A 23546-nucleotide genomic window follows, 5' to 3' on the forward strand; every position below is an offset into this window, starting at 1 on the left:
TTGGGGCTAGGTTCATTTGTTTTCCTGAGTACAGGTGTTTCTGTAGTCCTCCTATCAATTTCTCTGAAAACATCAAACTTCTAAATTATGACCAGAGGGCAGTGGTTCTCATATACTGGGCCAAGTGACAGTTCATAATCACGTTTTCATCATCCACTAGTTTGTGGTCAAATAAGAAGCATAAGAATAATGCAGAAAGATTTCATAAAGCTAAATGCATTCAATTTAATGACCAGACTGTTATTCCCAGTTATATCCTTCCTATATTCTAGTTGAAATATACTTTATTTTATAAAATGAGGGCACTAGAAGATGACAGTTTTTCTCTTACGTGTTAAAATGAAAAAAGGTGATATGCAGACCCCAAAATGTATTGCCATGGGGCCTTGCCATTGTATTAGATTTGTTTGTCCCCTGGTAGGAAGAGAAAGAACAGCTTTTTTTCCCCAAGAGCTGTTTAATATCTGAACGCTTTGGTCCAGCTGCTTTGGTATACATTGAGCATAAGGCCTTTCTGCAGGTGTACCTGCCTCACTGGTAAGCAATAGGACATGGACTTGTGTTTCCAGGTGTTTCTTTTCTTAAAGAAAATTTTGACATGATGCATTTTGCATGTGGCAGGAGTAGATATTTACTATTCCTATGCTAGATGAGAAAAGAGAAAAACCCACCATTGCAGAGACTCATCTCTTCTTCTTCTCTCACCAGGCTTACAGGAAATGGATAAATGACAGAAGGCAGGGAGTTGAGGAACCTCTTCTACCAGGCATCACATTCACGAACAACCAGCTCTTCTTCCTGAGTTATGCTCATGTGAGTAGACTGAGGAATGGGCATCAGGGATGAGATGCAGGACTTGAGTTTGCTCCCTTGATCAAAGATTTCAAAAAGTTTAATGGTATGACTTTGATTTTTAGCAAAAGTTTTATCTTGCTGATTATTTTTAGGGTCAATCTCACCTTCTTAACGTTCTATAGTACATAATTAACTGATTGAATCAAGGTGTATTGGTATTTTTTAAATCAAATGAGTTACTAGCCCTGCGGTAATTCATTTGATAGTTCCTCAATGTATCTTGATTTCTTAATGTGTTTGATACTATTTGTAACCATTTCTAATAACTTGTTCTTTGGCTTTCACGGGCCTGCCCTTTCCTCTATATTGCTTCTCCTTTGCCTCATTTGCTGACTTTATGCCACCACTCTCAGCCTGTGGGGGACCCTCAGGGTCATGTTCCCAACTGTCTAATGCATATGCAGAGACCCCTAGAGCTGAAAAAGAACAAAGGCAAGGAGAGTCATGTCACTCTTTTGTGAGTTTAATAGGCTCTTGGAGCAGAAATTGAAAGGAAGATGTGCATGAAATACAGCACAATTCTGAGTTTGAGTCTCTGGCTAATGAGGCAAGTGCCAAATCTTTATTAGTTGTTACACTGGTTCATGTCATAAACATACAGGCAACCTTTTCAAAGAAGTCAGGGATAGGTCAATAAAGGTTTTCTAATGAATGGCCTCACAGTGGGCAAATGTGTATGTGTATGGTCAAAGCTAGACAAAAATTTTCATCAGTACAACCTTTTGTTCCTAAGTCTTTGCTTTCACTGCTAAGTAAGCTCATTCTCACACAAGTCTTCTATAATTCACTTTGGTCAAAGAATTCTTGCTTGCCTGGGGGTCTTTTATTTCTTAAAGCTAATATAAAAAAACTAAATAAATTATTTAGCATCCTAATGTCAACAAACTCTAGTCACCAACATGACCTTTTAGTCTTCCTGTGTCTATCATCTCATCCCATATTTAGATCTTCCTGGTTAGAAAGCCTGGATTCTTAGGTCTTATTTGATGCATCTGTCCTCATTTTTATAACATGTATTCCAGAAGCCAGATGTTTCATACTTTTTTAAAAATTATACTTTAAGTTTTGGGGTACACGTGCAGAACGTGCACTTTTGTTACATAGGTATACATGTGCCATGGTGGTTTGCTGCACCCATCAACCCGTCACCTATATTAGGTATTTCTCCTAATGCTATACCTCTTCTAGCCCCCAACCCTCCAACAGGCCCTAGTGTGTGATGTTCCCCTCCCTGTGTCCATGTGTTTTCATTGTTCAACTACCACTCATGAGTGAGAACATGCGGGGTTTGATTTTCTGTTCTTGTGATCATTTGCTGAGAATGATAGTTTCCAGCTTCATCCATGTCCCTGCAAAGAACATGAACTCATTCTTTGTTATGGCTACATAGTATTCCATGGTGTATATGTGCCACATTTTCTTTATCCAGTCTGTCATTGATGGACATTTGGGTTGGTGCCAAGTCTTTGCTATTGTGAACAGTGCTGCCATAAACATACGGGTACGTGGCATCTTTACAGTAGAATGATTTAAAATCCTTTGGGTATATACCCAGTAATGGGATTGCTGGGTCAAATGAGATTGCTGGTTCTAGATCCTTGAGGAATTGCCATACTGTCTTCCACAAAGGTTGAACTAATTTACACTCCCACCAACAGTGTAAAAGCATTCCTATTTCTTTACATCCTCTCCAGCATCTGTTGTTTCCTGACTTTTCTAATAGGCATGAGGTGGTATCTCATAGTGGTTTTGATTTGCATTTCTCTAATGGCCAGTGATAATGAGCATTTTTCCATATGTTTGTTGGCTGCATAAATGTCTTCTTTTGAGAAGTGTCTGTTCATATCCTTTGCCCACTTTTTGATGGGGTTGTTCGTTTTTTTCTTGTAAATTTGTTTCAGTTCTTTGTAGATTCTGGATATTAGCCCTTTGTCAAATGGATAGATTGCAAAAATTTTCTCCCATTCTGTAGGGTGCCTCTTCACTCTGGTGATAGTTTCTTCGACTGTGCAGAAGTTCTTTAGTTTAATTAGATTCCATTTGTCAATTTTGGTTTTTGTTGCCATTGCTTTTGGTGTTTTGGACATGAAGTCTTTGCCCAAGCCTCTGTTCTGAATGGTATTGCCCAGGTTTTCTTCTAGGATTTTTGTGGCTTTAGGTCTTATGTTTAAGTCTTTAATCTATCTTGAGTTAATTTTTGTATCAGGTATAAGGAAGGGATCCAGTTTCAGTTTTCTGCATATGGTGCGCCAGTTTTCTCAACACCATTTATTAAACAGGGAATCATTTCCCCATTGCTTGTTTTTGTCAGGTTTGTCAAAGATCAGATGGTAGTAGATGTGTGGTATTATTTCTGAGGGCTCTGTTCTGTTCTGTTGGTCTATATATCTGTTTTGGTAGCAGTACCATGCTGTTTTGGTCACTGTAGCCTTGCAGTAAAGTTTAAAGCCAGGTAGTGCGATGCCTCCAGCTTTGTTCTTTTTGCTTAGGATTGTCTTGGCTGTATGGGCTCTTTTTGGTTCCCTATGAAGTTTAACGTACTTTTTTCCAATTCTGTGAAGAAAGTCAATGGTAGCTTGATGGGGATGGCATTGAATCTCTAAATTACTTTGGGCAGTATGGCCATTTTCACAATATTGATTCTTCCTATCCGTGAGCATGGAATGTTTTTCCGTTTGTTTGTGTTCTCTCTTATTTCCTTGAGCAGTAGTTAGTAGTTCTCCTTGAAGAGGTCCTTCACATCCCTTGTAAGTTGGATTCCTAGGTATTTTATTCTATTAGTGGCAATTGTGAATGGGAGTTCACTCATGATTTGGCTCTCTGTTTGTCTGTTATTGGTGTACAGGAATGCTTGTGATTTTTGCACATTGATTTAGTATCCTGAGACTTTGCTGAAGTTGCTTATCAGCTTAAGGAGATTTTGGGCTGAGACGATGGGGTTTTCTTAATATACAATCATGTCATCTGCAAACAGAGACAATTTGACTTCCTTTCTTCCTATCTGAATACCCTTTATTTCTTTCTCTTGCCCGATTGCCCTGGCCAGAACTTCCAACACTATGTTGAATAGGAGTAGTGAGAGAGGGCATCCGTATCTGATGCCAGTTTTCAAAGGGAATGCTTCCAGTTTTTGCCCATTCAGTATGATATTGGCTGTGAGTTTGTCATAAATAGCTCTTATTATTTTGAGATACGTTCCATCAATACCCAGTTTACTGAGAGTTTTTAGCATCAAGGGGTGTTGAATTTTGCCAAAGGCCTTTTCTGCATCCATTGAGATAATCGTGTGGTTTTTGTCATTGGTTCTGTTTATGTGATGGATTATGTTTAGTGATTTGCATATGTTAAAACATCCTTGCATCCCAGGTATGAAGCTAGCTTGATCATGGTGGATAAGCTTTTTGATGTGCTGCTGGATTTGGTTTGCCAGTATTTGATTGAGGATTTTTGCATCGATGTTCATCAGGGATATTGGCCTGAAAATTTTCTTTTTTTGTTGTGCCTCTGCCAGGTTTTGGTATCAGGATGATGCTGGCCTCATAAAATGAGTTAGGGAGGATTCCCTCTGTTTCTGTTCTTTGGAATAGTTTCAGAAGGAATGGTACCAGCTCCTCTTTGTACCTCTGGTAGAATTCAGCTGTGAATCCGTCTGGTCCTGGACTTTTTTTGGTTGGTAGGCTATTAATTACTGCCTCAATTTCAGAACTTGTTATTGGTCTATTCAGGGATTCAACTTCTTCCTGGTTTAGTCTTGGGAGGGTGTATGTGTCCAGGAATTTATCCATTTCTTCTAGATTTTCTAGTTGATTTGTATAGAGGTATTTGTATTTCTGTGGCATCAGTGGTGATATCCCCTTTATCATTTTTTGTTGCATTTATTTGATTCTTCTCTTTTATTCTTTATTAGTCTGGCTAGTGGTCCATCTATTTGGTTGATCTTTTTAAAAAAACAGCTCCTGGATGCATTGATTTTTTTGAAGGGGTTTTCATGTGTCTATCTCCTAAAGTTCTGCTCTGATCTTGGTTATTTCTTGTCTTCTGCTAGCTTTTGAATGTGTTTGCTCTTGCTTCTCTAGTTCTTTTAATTGTGATGTTAGGGTGTCAATTTTAGATCTTTCCTGTTTTCTCTTGTGGGCATTTAGTGCTATAAATTTCTCTCTACACACGGCTTTAAATGTGTCCCAGAGATTCTGGTACATTGTGTCTTTGTTCTCATTGGTTTCAAAGAACATCTTTATTTCTGCCTTCATTTTGTTATTTACCCAGTATTCATTCAGGAGTAGGTTGTTCAGTTTCCATGTAGCTGTGTGGTTTTGAGTGAGTTTCTTAATCTTGAGTTCTAATATGATTGCACTGTGGTCTGAGAGATTGTTTGTTATGATTTTCTTTCTTTTGCATTTGCTAAGAAGTGTTTTACTTCAAATTATGTGATCAATTTTACAATAAGTGCAATGAGGTGCTAAGAATGTATATTCTGTTGATTTGGGGTGTAGAGTTCTGTAGATTGCCTGTTAGGTCTACTTGGTCCAGAGCTGAGTTCAAGTTCTGAATATCTTTGTTAATTTTCTGTCTGGTTTATCTAATATTGACAGTGGGGTGTAAAGTCTCCCACTATTATTGTGTGAGAGTCTAAGTCTTTGTGCAGGCCTCTGCCTCTAAGAACTTGCTTTATGAATCTGGGTGCTCTGTATTGTGTGCATATATATTTAGGAGAGTTAGTTCTTCTTGTTGTGTTGACACCTTTACCATTATGTAATGCTCTTCTTTGTCTCTTTTGATCTTTGTTCATTTAAAGTCTGTTTTATCAGAGATTAGGATTGCCACTTCTGCTTTTTCCTTTCCATTTGCTTGGTAAATATGCCTCCATACCTTTATTTTGAGCCTATGTGTGTCTCTGCACGTGAGATGGGTCTCCTGAATACGGTACACCGATGGGTCTTGACTTTTTCCCGTTTGCCAGTCTGGGTCTTTTAATTGGATCATTTAGCCCATTTACATTCAAGGTTAGTAGTATTGTGTGTGAATTTGACCCTGTCATTATGATGCCAGCTGGTTATTTTGCCCATTAGTTAATGCACTTTCTTCATAGTGTTGATGGTCTTTACAATTTGGTATGTTTTCTATTTGGTATGTTTTTGCAGTGGCTGGTACCAGTTGTTCCTTTCTATGTTTAGTCCTTCCTTCAGGAGCTCTTGTAGGGCAGGCCTGGTGGTGACAAAATCTCTCAGCCTTTGCTTGGCTGTAAAGGATTTTATTTCTCTTTCACTTATGAAGCTTAGTTTGGCTGGATATGAAATTCCTGGTTGAAAATTCTTTCCTTTGAGAATGTTGCGTATTGGCCCTCACTCTCTTCTGGCTTGTAGAGTTTCTGCCTAGATATCCTGTTAGTCTGATGGGCTTCCCTTTTTGGGTAACCCAACCTTTCTCTCTGGCTGCCCTTAACACTTTTTCCTTCCTTTCAACCTTGGTGAATCTGACTATTATGTGTCTTGGGTTGCTCTTCTCGAGCAGTATCTTAGTGGTGTTCTCTGTATTTCCTGAATTTGAGTGTGGGCCTGTCTTGCTAGGTTGGGGAAGTTCTCCTGGATGATATCCTGAAGAGTGTTTTCCAACTTGGTTTCATTCTCCCTGTCACTTTCAGGTACAGCAATAAGACGTAGATTTGGTCTTTTCACATAGTATCATATTTCTTTTCACTCCTTTTTCTCTAATTTTGTCTTCTCATTTTATTTCATTGAGTTGATCTTCAATCTCTGACGTCCTTTCTTCCACTTGATCAATTTGGCTGTTGATACTTGTGTATGCTTCACAAAGTTCTCGTGCTGTGTTTTTTAGCTCCATCAGGTCATTTATGTTCTTCTCTAAACTGGTTATTCTAGTTAGCAATTCATTTAACCTGTTTTCAAGGTTCTTAGCTTCCTTGCATTGGGTTAGAACAAGCTCCTTTAGCTCGGAGCAGTTTGTTATTACCCACCTTCTGAAGCCTACTTCTGTCAATTCATCAAAATCATTCTCCGTCCAGTTTTGTTCCCTTGCCGGCGAGGAGGTGTTCTGGTTTTTGGAATTTTTAGCCATTTCGTGCTAGTTTCTCCGCATCTTTGTGGATTTATCTACCTCTGGTCTTTGATGTTGGTGACCTTCGGATGGGGTATTTTAGTGGACGTGCTATTCCTTTCTGTTTGTTAGTTTTCCTTCTTACAAACAGGCTCCTCTGCTGCACGTCTGCTGGAGGTCTACTCCAGACCCTGTTTGCCTGGGTATCACCAGCAGAGGCTGCAGAACAGCAAAAATTGCTGCCTGTTCTTTCCTCCGGAAGCTTTGTCCCGGAGGGGCACCTGCCAGAGAGAGCCAGAGCTCTCCTGTATGAGGTGTCTGTCGGCCCCTACTGGGAGGTGTCTCCCAGTCAGGATACACAGGGGTCAGGGCCCCACTTGAGGCAGTCTGACCTTTAGCAGAGCTCGAACGCTGTGTTGGGAGATCTGCTGCTCTCTTCAGAACTGTCAGGCAGGGACGTGTAAGTCTGCTGAAGCTGTGCCCACAGCCGCCCCTTCCCCCAGGTGCTCTGTCCTAGAGATATGGGGGTTTTATCTATAATACCCTGACTGGGGCTGTTGCCTTTTTTTCAGAGATGCCCTGCCCAGAGAGGTGACATCTGCAAGTCTGGCTACCGTGGCTTTGCTGAGCTGTGGTGGGCTCCTCCCAGTTCGAACTTCCCAGTGGCTTTGTTTACACTGTGAGGGTAAAACCACCTACTCAAGCCTCAGCAATGGGGGATGCCCCTTCTCCCACCAAGCTCGAGCGTCCCAGGTCGATCTTAGACTGCTGCTGTACTGGCGGTGAGAATTTCAAGCCAGTGGATCTTAGGTTGCTGGGCTCTGTGGGGTTGGGGCCCACCAAGCCAGACCACTTGGCTCCCTGGCTTCAGCACCCCTTTTGACGGGAGTGAATGGTTCTGTCTTGCTGGCGTTCCCACCACCACTGGGGTATCAAAACAAACAAACAAAAAAACCACACACACAGAAAAACAAGAACAACAAAAAAACTCCTGCAGCTAGTTCAGTGTCTGCCCAAACGGCCGCCCAGTTTTGTGCTTGAAACCCAGGGCCCTGGTGGGGTAGGCACCAGAGGGAATCTCCTGTTCTGCAGGTTGTGAAGACCATGAGAAAAGTGCAGTATCTGGACTGGAGTACACGGTTCCTCAGGCTCAGTCCCTCATACCTTCCCTTGGGTAGGGGAGAAAAATTCCCTGACCCCTTGCACCTCCTGGGTAAGGTGACACCAGACCCTGCTTAGGCTCGCCTTCTGTGGCCTGCACCCACTGTCCAACCAGTGCCAATGAGATGAACTGGGTACCTCACTTAGAAATGCAGAAATCACCCACTTTCTGCGTTGATTTAGCTGGGAGCTACAGACCGGCGCTGTTCCTATTTGGCCATCTTCTAGTTCTTCTCGATGTTTTATACGTTTAAGTGCTTTTCAGATTCAACATCTTCTCTCCTGTTTTAGACAGTTTGGGCTGCTATAACAATAACAAAGTGTAAAAGTGTCATAGACTAGGTGGCTTATAAACAACAAATTTATCACAGTTCTGGAGGCTGGAAGTCTCAGATCAGAGTGCTAGTGGGATCGAGTTCTGGTGAGGGCTTTCTTCTGGGTTGCACACTGCCAATTTTTCTCTGTGTCCTCACATGGTGGAAAGAGCTAGCTAGCTCTCTGGCCTCTTATAAGGGTACTAATCCCATTCATGAGGGCTCCACCCTCATGATTTAATTGCCTCCCAAAGGCCCAACTCCTAATACCATCACATTGATTAGGGCTTCAACATAAGAATTTTGGGGGACAGAAACATTTAGTCCATAGCATCCCCATTACCCTATCTCATCATATATAGGCATAATCTTAATATCCTCTACTCTGGATTATCCCAACAGCCTTATGGAATGTTAATCTGACTTCAGCTTTTTTTTTTTTTTTTTTTAACCACTGTTTTACATACCATTGAAATCCCACTTTTATTTCATTACCAACCTGCTTGAAAGAACTACAGTGGCTCCCAAATGCCTACCACATTGAAGCCAAACAAACACCTCCATCTGGCTTCCCAAATTTTCAGTATGATCCAACTCTACCCAATCCAATTCAAGTTCCCATAACTCCGTTGGGTGAGAAAAAAACTCAGCCTTAATGGGGAAAGTATCCTCACTTCTGCCCTACAATGTCATGCCCATTACTGTCTCTTTGGCTTTGCTTCTGATTCTCCTTCTATACTCTTTCCCCCTCAGATGATTATTCAATGTAAGATTAGTCAATGTAAGCTTCATCCTTCAGGATCCATGTTGACTTCCATTACCTCCACATCTTCTGTAAACTCTTCCCAAGGACTCCAGTCCTTATTATTTTCTTTTATCTTCAACTCCTTTTACACTTACTTTCATTACCATGCAGTTGAGTACTTAACTGCTCTCCAAATGTTCAAGAATTTTAGTTTTCATAGATAGAACTTTCTAGAGTTGGGATTGGCAAACTAGGGCCAAATATGGCCTGCTGTTTTTGTAAATAATGTTTTATTGGAAAGCAGCCACATTGCTTCATTTATTCATGATCTGTAGCTGGTTTTGTGCTACAGTGGCAGAGTTGAATAGCTGAAACAGGGACCTTATAGTCTTCAAAACCTAAAATCTTTACCATCTGTCTCTTTCCAGAAAAAGTTTGCTAACCCCTGCTCTAGAGGACAAAGTACAGTGATCTATCAGTTCTTACTATTTACATCCTAGCCCACAGTATCTCTTTGTAGAAAAAATAAACTAATTGATAGTGATGTTACTTATAATTCTGAAATGTTTCCAGATATGATACCAAACTATATCTGATTTATTTTAAACGAAAGAGATTTGGTTGGGGGGGGGGGGGCGGGGGCGGGGAGTGGACAGCTATTTTATATCACTAGTGAGAAATTTATCTTGGATCTTTTCCCACTGACAGAATGTGGAGATTTTGCAATCTTTTGCACTTTAAAGTAAGTCTGCTTATAAGGAGTAAAATTACTTCCCCTCCTGCGAAGGTAGTAAGAAAACAGTAGCAGGCATAATGTGTTTTCAGAAGTCTCTTAAGTGATATATTAAGCAAAGACAATACTATATTATAGTGTAAGAATACAAGAAGAAATAATGTAAGAACAGAGGCAAAATCAAATGCCAGAAACTACTTCACATTAGCCAGCTTCTGAGGAAATTAAGGAATCACATTACAAAACATATTCAAAGTCAAACTCAGAACCAATGTGACTGGTGGTTTATCTTCATCAAAAGCAACAACATCATATCACCTTTCCTGCTTTCTATATCCCTGTAGTTGCTGAGACCTCTCATTTTTCTCAGATATTCTTCTAATCCTTCTACTTCTTTCCGTTCTATTTTCTGCTTATTTAGTGGATATCCATTCTTCCTGGTATCTATAAATAATCTAACTAGTCTCTAATTTCTTCCTTCCATTGTACACCCCTGCTAGATAAATCTTTTTAAAAATCTGGATTTTATTATATTCCTACTCAAGAATGACTTTTAAATATAGTTTAAACACTCTGGCCAGCTGCTCAGGACTTCAGAAATCTGACACTGTCCTTCCTCTCCCACTGCTGCCCGTTATGCACCATATACTCCAGCATGCACCACATACTCCAGCCTAGCTGAATGTCTTGTTCTCTTTCCCCTCAAACATATCTTTGCTCCCATTTCCCCCTTCACTTAGAATATTTTTTCCATATTTATGTGTCCTAGTTTAATTCATACTTTAAGACCATATCATATCTCAAGTCATATGGCAAGGCAGGATAAAGTAGGTTATGCTGCAGAAACAACACAATAAAAGTTTATTTCTTGTTCACTCTCCATGTCCAACATGAGTCAGCAGTGGGGCTCTTGTAGTTTTTACTCAAGAACTTGGGTTTTGGGCCAGGCACAGCCTGTAATCCCAGCACTTTGGGAGGCCGAGGTGGGTGGATCGCCTGAGGTCAGGAGTTTGAGACCAGCCTGGCCAACATGGCAAAACCCCGTCTCTCCAAAAAAAAAAAAAAATACAAAAATTAGGCAAGATGGCCTAATAGGAACAGCTCTGGTTTGCAGCTCCCAGTGAGACTGACACAGAAGGTGGGTGATTTCTGCATTTCCAACTGAGGTACCCGGTTCATCTCACTGGGACTGGTTGGACAGTGGGTGCAGCCCACAGAGGGCAAGCCGAAGCAGGGTGGGACATTGCTTCACCCCAGAAGCACAAGAGGTCAGGGGATGTCCCGTTCCTAGCCAAGGGCAGCCATGAGAGACTGTACCAGGAGGAACAGTGCACTCCAGCCCAGATACTGTGCATTTCCCACAGTCTTCCCAACTGGCAGACCAGGAGATTCCCTGCAGTACAGGGCTTGGCAGGTCCCACCCCCATGGAGCACAGCAAGCTAAGATCCACTGGCTTGAAATTGTCACTGTTAGCACAGCAGTCTGAGGTTGACCTGGGACGCTTAAGCTTAGAGTTGGGAGGGGCGTCTGCCATTGCTGAGGCTTGAGTAGGCAGTTTTACCCTCACAGTATAAACAAAGCCACTGGGAAGTCTGAACTAGGCAGAGCTCACAGCACTCAGCAAGGCCACTGTGACCAGACTGCCTCTCTAGGCAGGGCATCTCTGAAAAAAAGGCAGCAGCCCCAGTCAGGGAATTATAAATAAAACCCCCATCTCCCTGGGACAGAGCATGTGGGGGAAAGGGCAGCTGTGGCCACAGCTTCAGCAGATTTAAACGTCCCTGTCTGACAGCCAGTGCAGTGGTCAAGCTCTGCTAAGGGTCAGACTGCCTCCTCAAGTGGGTCCCTGACTCCCATGTATCCTGACTGGGAGACAACTCCCAGTAGGGGCCAACAGACATCTCATACAGGGATAGCTCTCACTGGCATCTGGCAGGTGCCCCTCTGTGGACAAAGCTTCCAGAGGAAGGAACAGGCAGCAATCATAGCCTTTGCTGGTGATACCCAGGCAAACGGTCTGGAGAGGACCTCCAGCAAACTCCAGCAGACCTGCAGCAGAGGAGCCTGAAAATCCACGAAGATGGGGAGAAACCAGTGCAAAAAGGCTGAAAATTCCAAAAACCAGAATGCCTCTTCTCCTTCAGAGGATCACAACTCCTCATCAGCAAGGGAACAAAACTGGACGGAGAATGATTTTGATGAATTGATAGAAGTAGGCTTCAGAAGGTGGGTAACAAACTGCTCCGAGCTAAAGGAGCTTGTTCTAACCCAATGCAAGGAAGCTAAGAACCTTGAAAACAGGTTAAATGAACTGCTAACTAGAATAACCAGTTTAGAGAAGAAGAACATAAATGACCTGCTGGAGCTAAAAAAGACAGCATGAGAACTTTGTGAAGCATACACAAGTATCAATAGCCAAATTGATCAAGTGGAAGAAAGGACGTCAGAGATTGAAGATCAACTCAATGAAATAAAATGAGAAGACAAGATTAGAGAAAAAGGAGTGAAAAGAAATGAACAAAGCTTCCAAGAAATATGGTACTATGTGAAAAGATCAAATCTATGTTTGATTGGTGTACCTCAAAGTGATGGAGAGAATGGAACCAAGTTGGAAGACACTCTGCAGGATATCATCCAGGAGAACTTCCCCAACCTAGTGAGGCAGGCCCGCATTCAAATTCAGGAAACACAGAGAACGCCACAAAGGTACTCCTCGAGAAGAGCAGCTGCAAGACACATAATCATCGGATTCACCAAGGTTGAAAGGAAGGAAAAATGTTAAGGGCAGCCAGAGAGACAGGTCGAGTTACCCACAAAGGGAAGCCCATCAGACTAACAGTGGATCTCTCTCCAGAAACGCTACAAGCCAGAAGAGAGAGGGGGCAAATATTCAACAATCTCAAAAGAAAGAATTTTCAACCCACAATTTCATATCCAGCCAAACTAAACTTCATAAGTAAAGGAGAAATAAAATCCTTTACAGACAAGCAAAGGCTGAGATTTTGTCACCACCAGGCCGGCCTTACAAGAACTCTTGAAGGAGGCACTACTATTGGTACCAGCCACTGCAAAAACATACCAAATTGTAAAGACCATCAACACTATGAAGAAACTGCATCAACTAATCGACAAAATATCCAGGTAGCATCATAATGACAGGATCAAATTCACAGATAACAATATTGACCTTAAATATAAAGGGGCTAAATGCCCCAATTAAAAAAGACAGACTGGCAAATTGGATAAAGAGTCAAGACCCATCAGTGTGCTGTATTCAGGAGACCCATCTCACATGGAGAGACACACATAAGCTCAAAATAAAGGGATGGAGGAAGGTCTACCAAGCAAATGGAAAGCAAACAAACAAAAAAGCAGAGGTTACAATCCTAGTCTCTGATAAAACAGACTTTAAACCAACAAAGATCAAAAGAGACAAAGAAGAGCATTACATAATGGTAAAGGGATCAATGCAACAAGAAGAGCTAACTATCCTAAACTAACTATCCTAAATGTATATGTACCCAGATTCATAAAGCAAGTTCTTAGAGACCTACAAAGAGACTTAGACTCCCACACAATAACAGTGGGAGACTTTAACACCCCACTGTCAACATTAGACAGATCAACGAGACAGAAAGTTAACAAGGATATCCAGAACTTGAACTCAGCTCTGGACCAAGTGGACCTAATAGACATCTATAGAACTCTCCACCCCAAATCAACAGAATATACATTCTTCTCAGCACCACATCACACTTATTCCAAAACTGACCACATAGTTGGAAGTAAAACACTTCTTAGCAAATGCAAAAGAACAAAAATCATAACAAACAATCTCTCAGACCACAGTGCAAACAAATTAGAACTCAGGATTAAGAAACTCACTCAAAACTCCGCAACTACATGGAAACTGAACAACCTGCTCCTGAATGACTATTAGGTAAGTAACAAAATGAAGGCAGAAATAAAAATGCTCTTTGAAACTAATGAGAACAGAGACACAACGTACCGGAATCTCTGGGACACATTTGAAGCAGTGTGTAGAGAGAAATTTATAGCACTAAATGCCCACAAGAGAAAGCAGGAAAGATCTAAAATTGACACCCTAACATCACAATTAAAAGAACTAGAGAGGCAAGAGCAAACACATTCAAAAGCTAGCAGAAGGCAAGAAATAACTAAGATTGGAGCAGAACTGAAGGAGATAGAGACACAAAAACCCCTTCAAATAATCAGTGCATCCAGGAGCTGGTTTTTTGAAAAGATCAACAAAATAGACCACTAGCCAGACTAATAAAGAATAAAAGAGAGAAGAATCAAATAGATGCAATAAAAAATGATAAGGGGGATATCACCATCGATCCCACAGAAATACAAACTACCATCAGAGAATACTATAAACACCTCTATCCAAATAAACTAGAAAATCTAGAAGAAATGGATACATTCCTGGACACATACACCCTCCCAAGACTAAACCAGGAAGAAGCTGAGTCCCTGAATAGACCAATAATAGGCTCTGAAATTGAGGCAGCAATTAATAGCCTACTAACCAAAAAAAGTCCAGGATGAGACGGCTTCACAGCCAAATCCTATCAGAGGTACAAAGAGGAGCTGGTACCATTCCTTCTGAAACTATTCCAAACAACAGAAAGAGAGGGAATCCTTCCTAGCTTATTTGATGAGGCCAATTATCATGCTGATACCAAAACCTGGCAGAGGCACAACAGAAAAAGAAAATTTTAGGTCAGTATCCCTGATGAACATCGATGCGAAAATACTCAACAAAATACTGGCAAACCAAATCCAGCAGCACATCAAAAAGCTTATGTTGGCTTCATACCTGGGATGCAAGGCTGGTTCAGCATATGCAAATCAATAAACACAATCCATCACATACACAGAACCAATGACAAAAACCACACGATTATCTCAATAGATTCAGAAGAGGCATTCGACAAAATTCAACACCCCTTGATGCTAAAAAATCTCAATAAACTAGGTATTGATGGAACGTATCTCAAAATAATAAGAGCTATTTATGACAGACTCACAGCCAATATCATACTGAATGGGCAAAAACTGGAAGCATTCCCTTTGAAAACCAGCATCAGACACGGATGCCTTCTCTCACCACTCCTATTCAACATAGTGTTGGAAGTTCTGGCCAGGGCAATCGGGCAAGAGAAAGAAATAAAGCGTATTCAGATAGGAAGAGGGGAAGTCAAATTGTCTCTGTTTGCAGATGACATAATTGCATATTAAGAAAACCCCATCGTCTCAGCCCAAAATCTCCTTAAGCTGATAAGCAACTTCAGCAAAGTCTCAGGATACTAAATCAATGTGCAAAAATCACAAGCATTCCTGTACACCAATAACAGACAAACAGAGAGCCAAATCATGAGTGAACTCCCATTCACAATTGCCACTAATAGAATAAAATACCTAGGAATCCAACTTACAAGGGATGTGAAGGACCTCTTCAAGGAGAACTACTAACTACTGCTCAAGGAAATAAGAGAGAACACAAACAAACGGAAACACATTCCATGCTCACGGATAGGAAGAATCAATATTGTGAAAATGGCCATACTGCCCAAAGTAATTTAGAGATTCAGTGCCATCCCCATCAAGCTACCATTGACTTTCTTCACAGAATTGGAAAAAAGTACGTTAAACTTCATAGGGAACCAAAAAGAGCCCATATAGCCAAGACAATCCTAAGCAAAAAGAACAAAGCTGGAGGCATCACACTACCTGGCTTTAAACTTTACTGCAAGGCTACAGTGACCAAAACAGCATGGTACTGCTACCAAAACAGATATATAGACCAACAGAACAGAACGGAGGCCTCAGAAATAACACCACACATCTATCACCATCTGATCTTTGACAAACCTGACACACACAAGCAATGTGGAAAATATTCTGTATTTAATACATTGTGTTGGGAAAACTGGCTAGCCATATGCAGAAAACTGCAACTGGACCCCTTCCTTACACCTTCAAGAAAAACAAGCAATGGGGAAATGATTCCCTGTTTAATAAATGGTGTTGAGAAAACTGGCTCACCATATGCAGAAAACTGAAACTGGATTCCTCAAGGATCTAGAGCCAGAAATACCATTTGACCCAGCAATCCCATTACTGGGTATATACCCAAAGGATTATAAATCATTCTACTATAAAGATGCCATGCACACATATGTTTATTGCGGCACTGTTCACAATAGCAAAGACTGGGAACCAATCCAAATGCCCATCAATGATAGACTGGATAAAGAAAATGTGGCACATACACACCATGAAATACTATGCAGCCATATAGAAGAATGAGCTCATGTTCTTTGCAGGGACTTGGATGAAGCTGGAAGCCATCATTCTCAGCAAACTAACACAAGAACAGAAAACCAAACACCACATTTTCTCACTCATAAATGGGAGTTGAACAGTGAGAACACATGGACACAGGGAGGGGAACATCACACACCAGGGCCTGTCAGGGGGTGGGGGACTAGGGGAGGGATAGCATTAGGAGAAATACCTCATGTAGATGACGGGTGCAGCAAATCACCATGGCACATGTATACCTATGGAATAAACCTGCACGTTCTGCACATGTACCCCAGAATTTAAAGTATAATAAAAAAATACAAAAATTAGCTGGGCTTGGTGGTGTGCACCTGTAATCCCAGCTACTTGGGAGGCTGAGGCAGGAGAATCGCTTGAAACCAGGAGGTGGAGGTTGCAGTGAGCCAAGATTGTGCCATTGCACTCCATCCTGGGTGACAGAGCCAGACTCCATGTCAAAACAAACAAACACAAAACTTGGGTTTTAGAGTCTATATCTTGGCATGTGCTTCTATGGATAACACAGGAGTAGAAAAGAAAGATAAGGATATGTGTACTGGCCGTTAGTGTAGCATCTTAAATTGTTCTTAAGGCTCTTAAAACTTCTGCCAGGTTTTAAAGCTTCTGCCAGGAAGTAACGTATATTACTTCTGCTTCTGCTCACACTTCATTGGCCAGAACAAGCCATATCGCCATGCCCAGCTTCAAAGGAGATGGAGAAGTGTACAGCAATCCTAGGCCCAGACTAGGGTGAAGCGAGCAAGGCACTCAGGGGCAGACTACTAACTTCTCATCACCATCCTCAATAATGGGTGGCTGATTCATTTTATTGATTTGAATGAGTATGGTTACATTTGAGAAGGACTATTTCAAACATTAAATTCATTGAATGAATATACTAGTCGATTCCTGGGCACATATACGATTCTCTTGATTTAAAGCACTTGTCTGAAAACCTTTCTCACTTACTCAAATTGTGAAATTATTCACATTGCTAAAACCTTCTACTCTGGGGGTCAGAATAATAGATGTTATTACCAATGACGCTTTTATCTGATCTGCTAAAACTGTTTGTCATCCATTGATTCTAAAATGAGTCTTCAGTATCATTTGGAGCATTTAAGACAGTAGAAAATACATAATTGGAATGAAAGCTCATTTGTTGGGATGCTTTTCTCTTCTAGGTGAGGTGCAATTCCTACAGACCAGAAGCTGCCCGAGAACAAGTCCAAATTGGTGCTCACAGTCCCCCTCAGTTTAGGTAAATGGGCAAATGGGTGACGGCAGTTTTTAACAGTGCGTCTCCCCCCTTTCTCCCCCACCCAGCCATCCAAGGGCTCTACCAGATAGGTGATCTGAAAAAAATCGCATATTGTGAACTGTATGATTTCCATTTTGCAGCCAAAAAATATCTGGCCACACAGAAACTAAGTATCTTCTTTCATTACTAGTAAGCTGGTTTAGTCAGCACTCTCTCACCTGAATTTCTGCTGGTATGTACTTGTACATATCTCTAGTCTAGTGCTACATTAAGTGCCAATGAGACTATACAAGACTCCAGAGGTAATTTGGAATCCAAATCATAGCTTTAGTATTACATCGCATTATCTTCCAGTTTTTGAAAGAGTCTCAGTAAACTGCATTACTGGACTTACTCAACTACTTACTGTTTTGGTCTAAAAAAATAGCCTTTATTGTCTTAGGCAAGGATGAGATTTGATGTACTCTGCCTTAAAACACCTAGAGCTCTGGTTTATTTTGTTGTAAAGAATATCCCCTTTAATACCTCTTGTTTTTTCACACAGTCAACCAGCAAACATGAATGAATGGCCACTTTCTAAATAGCTCTGAACACAAAGGAGGATACATAGTATTATTTAGCAATTATAATTTATATCTAGAGTTAGAGAGTCTACATTTTGGCTTACACTTTGGATCATATTTTGAAACAGTAGCTTATACAAAAAGGGAAGAGGATTATGAATTAGTCTTATTTGTCAGAATGTATAAAACATTAAGTACAAATAAAATTAAAGTTAATATTACTTACCCTGTACTCAGTCCTATAGGTTGACAGAAATTTTCTGTAGTAGGGGAAAGATAAGTATGATGAGAAATGCAAAAACCATAATAATTTATATGTATTCATTCTTTGTTTAGGACATTATATCTGGATATCTTTATATTTAATGTTTAAATGAATCCATTAGCATATTGCAAGAAAGCCATCTAAAATTTCTTCTATATTTTAAAATCTTATTCCTAAGATCTTGCCTTAGAAATGCTTCAGAAATTTATTATAAATTACCCACTAGCATAAAAATCTAATCAGTGTGTTGGAAATTTCTCCGCCACTGGGCTAAACTGTCATGAAGGCTGACGGTCTCGAATGTACTAAAATGTGTTCCCACTAACAAATGGTGCCGATGAAACCACACAGTAGATTAATTACTCAACAGATAAAAGTTTTCAGAAACTTATTTCCTTTAACTAGTTGCCTGTAATGTTGAATTTTACAGTGTATGCTTACTAATTATCAGCTATATTCCATCTTTAACACTTGCCTAGGGTGAATTACACTATGAAATATGCATCCCTACCCATTTATTCAGCTAAAACACAAGCGGTTATGAGGATTTTTTGGATATAGTGCATTACATTTATTCAAATGCCCGTAGGTAACAAAGCCATTAGGGAAGAAATAGTGACTGAGAATGCTGAGTCTCTAGTCAACCCTTTGAACATGGAGTTGAGTAAGAAATAGATGAAGGGGGGAAGTTTTTTTGTGTGTGTGCTGGCTTGTTACTGAGGTCTGCAGTAACTGTAGATTTTGAGTACAGCAGAAATCACACAACGGCAGTATCACTTCCAAAAGACAGCTACAATCAAAGTACTGAGCAGGAATCCAGTCTTTACTGTAGTTGGAAGCCTATAAGAATGTGATATATTGGAGCTAACTCCAGTGAAGAATTACTCATCAGTAATAACTAGATACCATTCATGCATTGATTGTTGCATTAATCAAATTCTGGGCAACTGTGAGCTTCCATACCTAACACTAATTCAGAGAAAATGTTTTTGTAGATTGAATGTTTAAAAATAGCGGGAAATGCAACAACATGGATGACTCTTACAGACATTATATTCAGTGAAAGAAGTCAAAGACCAAAGAGTACATACTGTGGATTCCATTCACATGAAGTTCAAAATCAGGCAAAGCTATGGCAATAGAAGTCAGAATAGTAGTTATCTTTGGAGATGCTGTTGGTATGGAACAGGCGGGAGCCTACTGGGTGCTGGAATGTCTTGATCTGGCAGGTAGTAATACGGGCACATACACACAAAAAACTGTCAAGTTCTACATGTAATATTTTGTATACTTTATGTCAGTTATATTTTCCATAAAGTTTTTAAAAAGTTAGAAAAACTAATATTGGTGACAATACAGTTTTATAAGAATTTGAAGACTGTTGGACGAGTAATGGGGCATTTGCTTGGCATTCAGGAGATGCTGGTTCTAGTCTGTTCTTTGTTTTTGGAAATTTACTTAATCATTTTGGGCTTTAGTTGTCTCCCTGTAAACAGATTAAAAGAATGCCAACATTCTTTTTAGCGATATTCTGCTATAGTTTTATACAGAACCTGTTGATGTGCAAGAATTGTATGACATATGCTTCGACATACCTTTTTTCAGGGTCAATGGTGCAATTAGTAACTTTGAAGAATTCCAGAAAGCGTTTAACTGTCCACCCAATTCCACGATGAACAGAGGCATGGACTCCTGCCGACTCTGGTAGCTGGGACGCTGGTTTATGGCATCCTGAGACAGTTGCACAGTGCCAGCAGAGGCTGCACTGAGCCTTCATCGCCCATTGCTTTAGGCCTGGAGACTTTCATTTTTAGTGCATTTTCATTATTTGGGTAGGTGACCTGCTTGGATCTAGACAGCATCTGTTCAGAGTTGTAGGGCTTATAAAATGGAATACAAGCATGAACCAAGTATGTGTTTTTAGAAAATCAAACCAACAAAAATAAATCCCTAGGCTACTTTTGTGAAAATGCTATCTGCTAAATTGTTGCTATTGCCCATTTTAGTGTGTTAGCCACAGTTATGTGGTACATACCATTTCAATCTATAGCTTTGTGGGAAGCCTAAATTGATATATCCATTAAAAGTTCAATCTATTAAACTTGTAGCCTCTCGATGAAGACATGTGCATGAACACCTGGGAGGGCTTGCTGCTCTACGGAATGCAGTGCAAGTTTTTATGGACAGTAATTACACAGCATTCCTCAACTCTAAGGTAGTTAAATTAGAAATACATTTGATCTCCATTTTACAATTTTTATGAAGTTCTTGCCTTCAGATTTGGAGTCTATTGGAATGAAAACGTGTGTCACAGCTTGCATCTGATGTAGCAGATTGCCCTGTTCAAGTCAGCATAAACAAAGCTGGCAGAAAGGCTACTAGGTAACGGATTTGAGTTTATTAAATAGAAAAAAGGGAATGAGGATCTATCTTTAGATCCCAGAGGAAGTAAAACCTCCTGGTTACATAACAGCAGGGAAACTAGGAGATGAAGAAACTAGGAGATGAAATCTCCAAAATTTTGTCCAATCTGTATGAACTGCAGTGATTGTCTGCTAGACACTTTTTTTAGTCTAATTCTTGTTTGTTTCATCAGCTTCATATGTGTGCATTGTACTGGTTTTGAAATGAGCAGACATTGAGAAAACAATTTTCTGATTCCCCATTAGGAACATACGACTTTCACTTCCCTTTAGTGCAAAGGAACAAACATCACATTGAGGAGGGAGAAATGTGCCCTTCTGTTTCAGCTTAATGTTACCTCTCTTTTAAAAAATTCTTTTTAAAAAATTTCTTGATGACATTCTGGAATTTATTAATTTAATTTAAAATTCCCTGCATAGTCCAAATAAACATAATTTTTACTCTTCAAGTCATCTAAAGAGTTATGAGAAAGAGCAGTACTATGTGTTTTATCCTTAGAGCATTATCCTTCTAAGTGAACTCCTTTCTTATTAGTGAGTGTGTGTGTGTGTGTAGGATAAAATTGTAATGGCCTTAAAGTTGTTACCTGGCATTTTTGGTTTCTTAAAATAGGCATCCCCATACCCCCTTTACATTATTCATTATACATGAGGTGCTGGGTTAAGTGGGCCAATAGGAAAATCTCAAAAGCAAAATGACAAATTCAGATTAACCACAGGAAGCCATTTTGTGTCCCTGCGATTTGTGATTCTTTTAAAAATATATATATGTGTGTGTGTGTGTGTGTGTGTGTGTCATGTCCTTTTGTAGCCATGGGAACGTTTGAAGGGAGAAAAATGGAGGGGCACCATCATGAGGAAACAATTACACTACATTAGTCAGAGGAGAGCGATTTTCCCCTTGACTTCTTCCTCTCTGAATGGATAAACTTGTGAAGGGCAGCTACCTTCTCCTCCTCTTAACCTGGCTTAATGTGACCTTAGTTTGTATTTCTAAAAACAAGCAGTATTAGGTTGGGAATGTATGTGTCTTTTCTCTGGAGGAAGCATTCTGACTTGGTTTATAGACATATAACATACTCTGTTTTATTCCTGCACTTCGGTGTTTAAAATCAGCTGAGGTTTGTCATGCTTATATGAATAGTGTTTCCCTTCTAGATTTCCTTTAGAAACTCCAAATAAACACATTCCTGCAGGTCAGAGAAAGTGTTTGATAAAAGCATAGAATTATGGCTTTGGAAACAGAAATTAAGTCACTTGTTGGTTTAGCAAAAGTGGTTGGTGATGAGTTGGGGCCCTCACAGTTTCTAGACAAGAAGCTTACCTTATCCTGATTCACTTTACTTGCTGTAACTGTTTTACTGAAAACTGTAGGTAGGATGTCCGTTACTAAAACAAAGCAAAGCAAAACAAAACAACAAACCAAAAGCAGCAATACCAAATCATCACTACTAGCTAGAACAATTAGAAGGATTGAATTTCCAAATATATGCTCATGTTTAACTCTTCCAATTACATTCTCATTGTCCTTTCTCTTAGATACAGATTGCTAAGATTAACAGACACTGATTAAGTGGTAGAAAGAGAAAGGTAAAATGCAACTGGAAGGGAAAGAAAAAAGTAGGGAGAAGCTGGCCTATGGATGTGACTCTGAAGAGAAGACAGGATTTTGGCATTCCTTGCTAAGCACATTCACTGGAGTAGGGCCATAAAGTTTTTAAAAAAAAATTATGGTAAATTAAAAGGATATTAGATATTAGATATCAGACTAGGGCTGCTATAATACAGTTCTCTGATTCACACACCAGATGTTCTGCCAGTGAACTATTGTCTGGGCATTGGAAGGAGTTAGGGTTTTTGTGTTTGTGAAAATCTCCTGGATTAGTAAAAAATTATTTTAGATATAAAGTGGTTTTATTTGGGCTCATGACCATTGCCCAAAGTATACTGAGCTTTTCACTAAGTGCTCAGCATTGGCCTCCTGTTCTCATTTATTCATTTTATGAGATGGACTTGGACATCACTAATGCAAACACACGATTCATAAATTATCCTGAAGTTTATTTAGTGCCTTGCCTCAATGGAGCTTAAGCATAGCACATAAGTTTTATCTTATTTAGCCCTGGAGCATCACTAAGAAGCAGCTAGGAACTATGGCTTGCCAGACAGATTATGCTTGTGCCAGAGAAGTGGAGAAGCCTGAAATCTCTTGTCAAGTATCCCACAGGAAGGAAAGGTAGTCTTTGGGCTTTGGTCTACTGACCTGTGGATTAACCTCTATCCCTTAGATTATCCCATTTCTAAATACATTTATTCAATCAGTATTTCTATAATCACTTAGCATTTGATAGGCTTCTTCCTTGATACATTTAACATAATGCCTCAGTTGCATATTAAATTATGGAAGAATATACGATTGCTTCATATAACAACATTCTCATCACCAATGACCGTGTCCTACTGGTTTGAAGAAAGATGTTCTTGGATTATACGTTTTATATCTAAATGGTTATTGGGAGACTGGTTGTATTTTCTTCTACTCATGAAACGATGTAAACAGTCATTTTAAGGACAATAAAAAGTTGGTTGAAGCCTTTCTGTGTCTTTCTTTTTTAAAAATATTAAAATCTATTAGATCTGTTAACATATTCCATCCTGTTTTACACATTTGCCAAAAAATAGTGTACAATAACTATACTATACTAGCTTTCTTGGCTTAGAAAAGTGGGATTTGAATGCAGTAACTTTCTCCATAGACACGAAAGTATTTACGAGGTTGTCATTATATTTTCTTCCAGAATGTAAGTCAGCAGATATGGT

The 23546-nt window shown here is 39.9% G+C and overlaps 1 protein-coding gene across 2 annotated transcripts in view; it reads left to right on the plus strand.

Moving 5' to 3' along the window:
• The window catches only part of PHEX (phosphate regulating endopeptidase homolog X-linked), a 227529-nt gene extending 204212 nt beyond the window's left edge, over window positions 1–23317 (plus strand). Inside the window, exons 20-22 of one of the 2 annotated variants that reach the window (XM_010381555.2) lie at window positions 709–813; window positions 17399–17475; window positions 19909–23317. In XM_010381555.2, the coding sequence (XP_010379857.1) occupies window positions 709–813; window positions 17399–17475; window positions 19909–20011 (285 nt within the window). In that variant the 3' untranslated portion in view covers window positions 20012–23317. The remainder of the gene's footprint in view (window positions 1–708; window positions 814–17398; window positions 17476–19908) is intronic. The other variant, XM_010381563.2, reaches the window with a different exon arrangement.
• The last annotated feature ends 229 nt before the right edge of the window (window positions 23318–23546 follow it).

The sequence above is a fragment of the Rhinopithecus roxellana genome, chromosome 7 (assembly GCF_007565055.1).
Source record: "Rhinopithecus roxellana isolate Shanxi Qingling chromosome 7, ASM756505v1, whole genome shotgun sequence".
NCBI lineage: Eukaryota > Metazoa > Chordata > Mammalia > Primates > Cercopithecidae > Rhinopithecus > Rhinopithecus roxellana.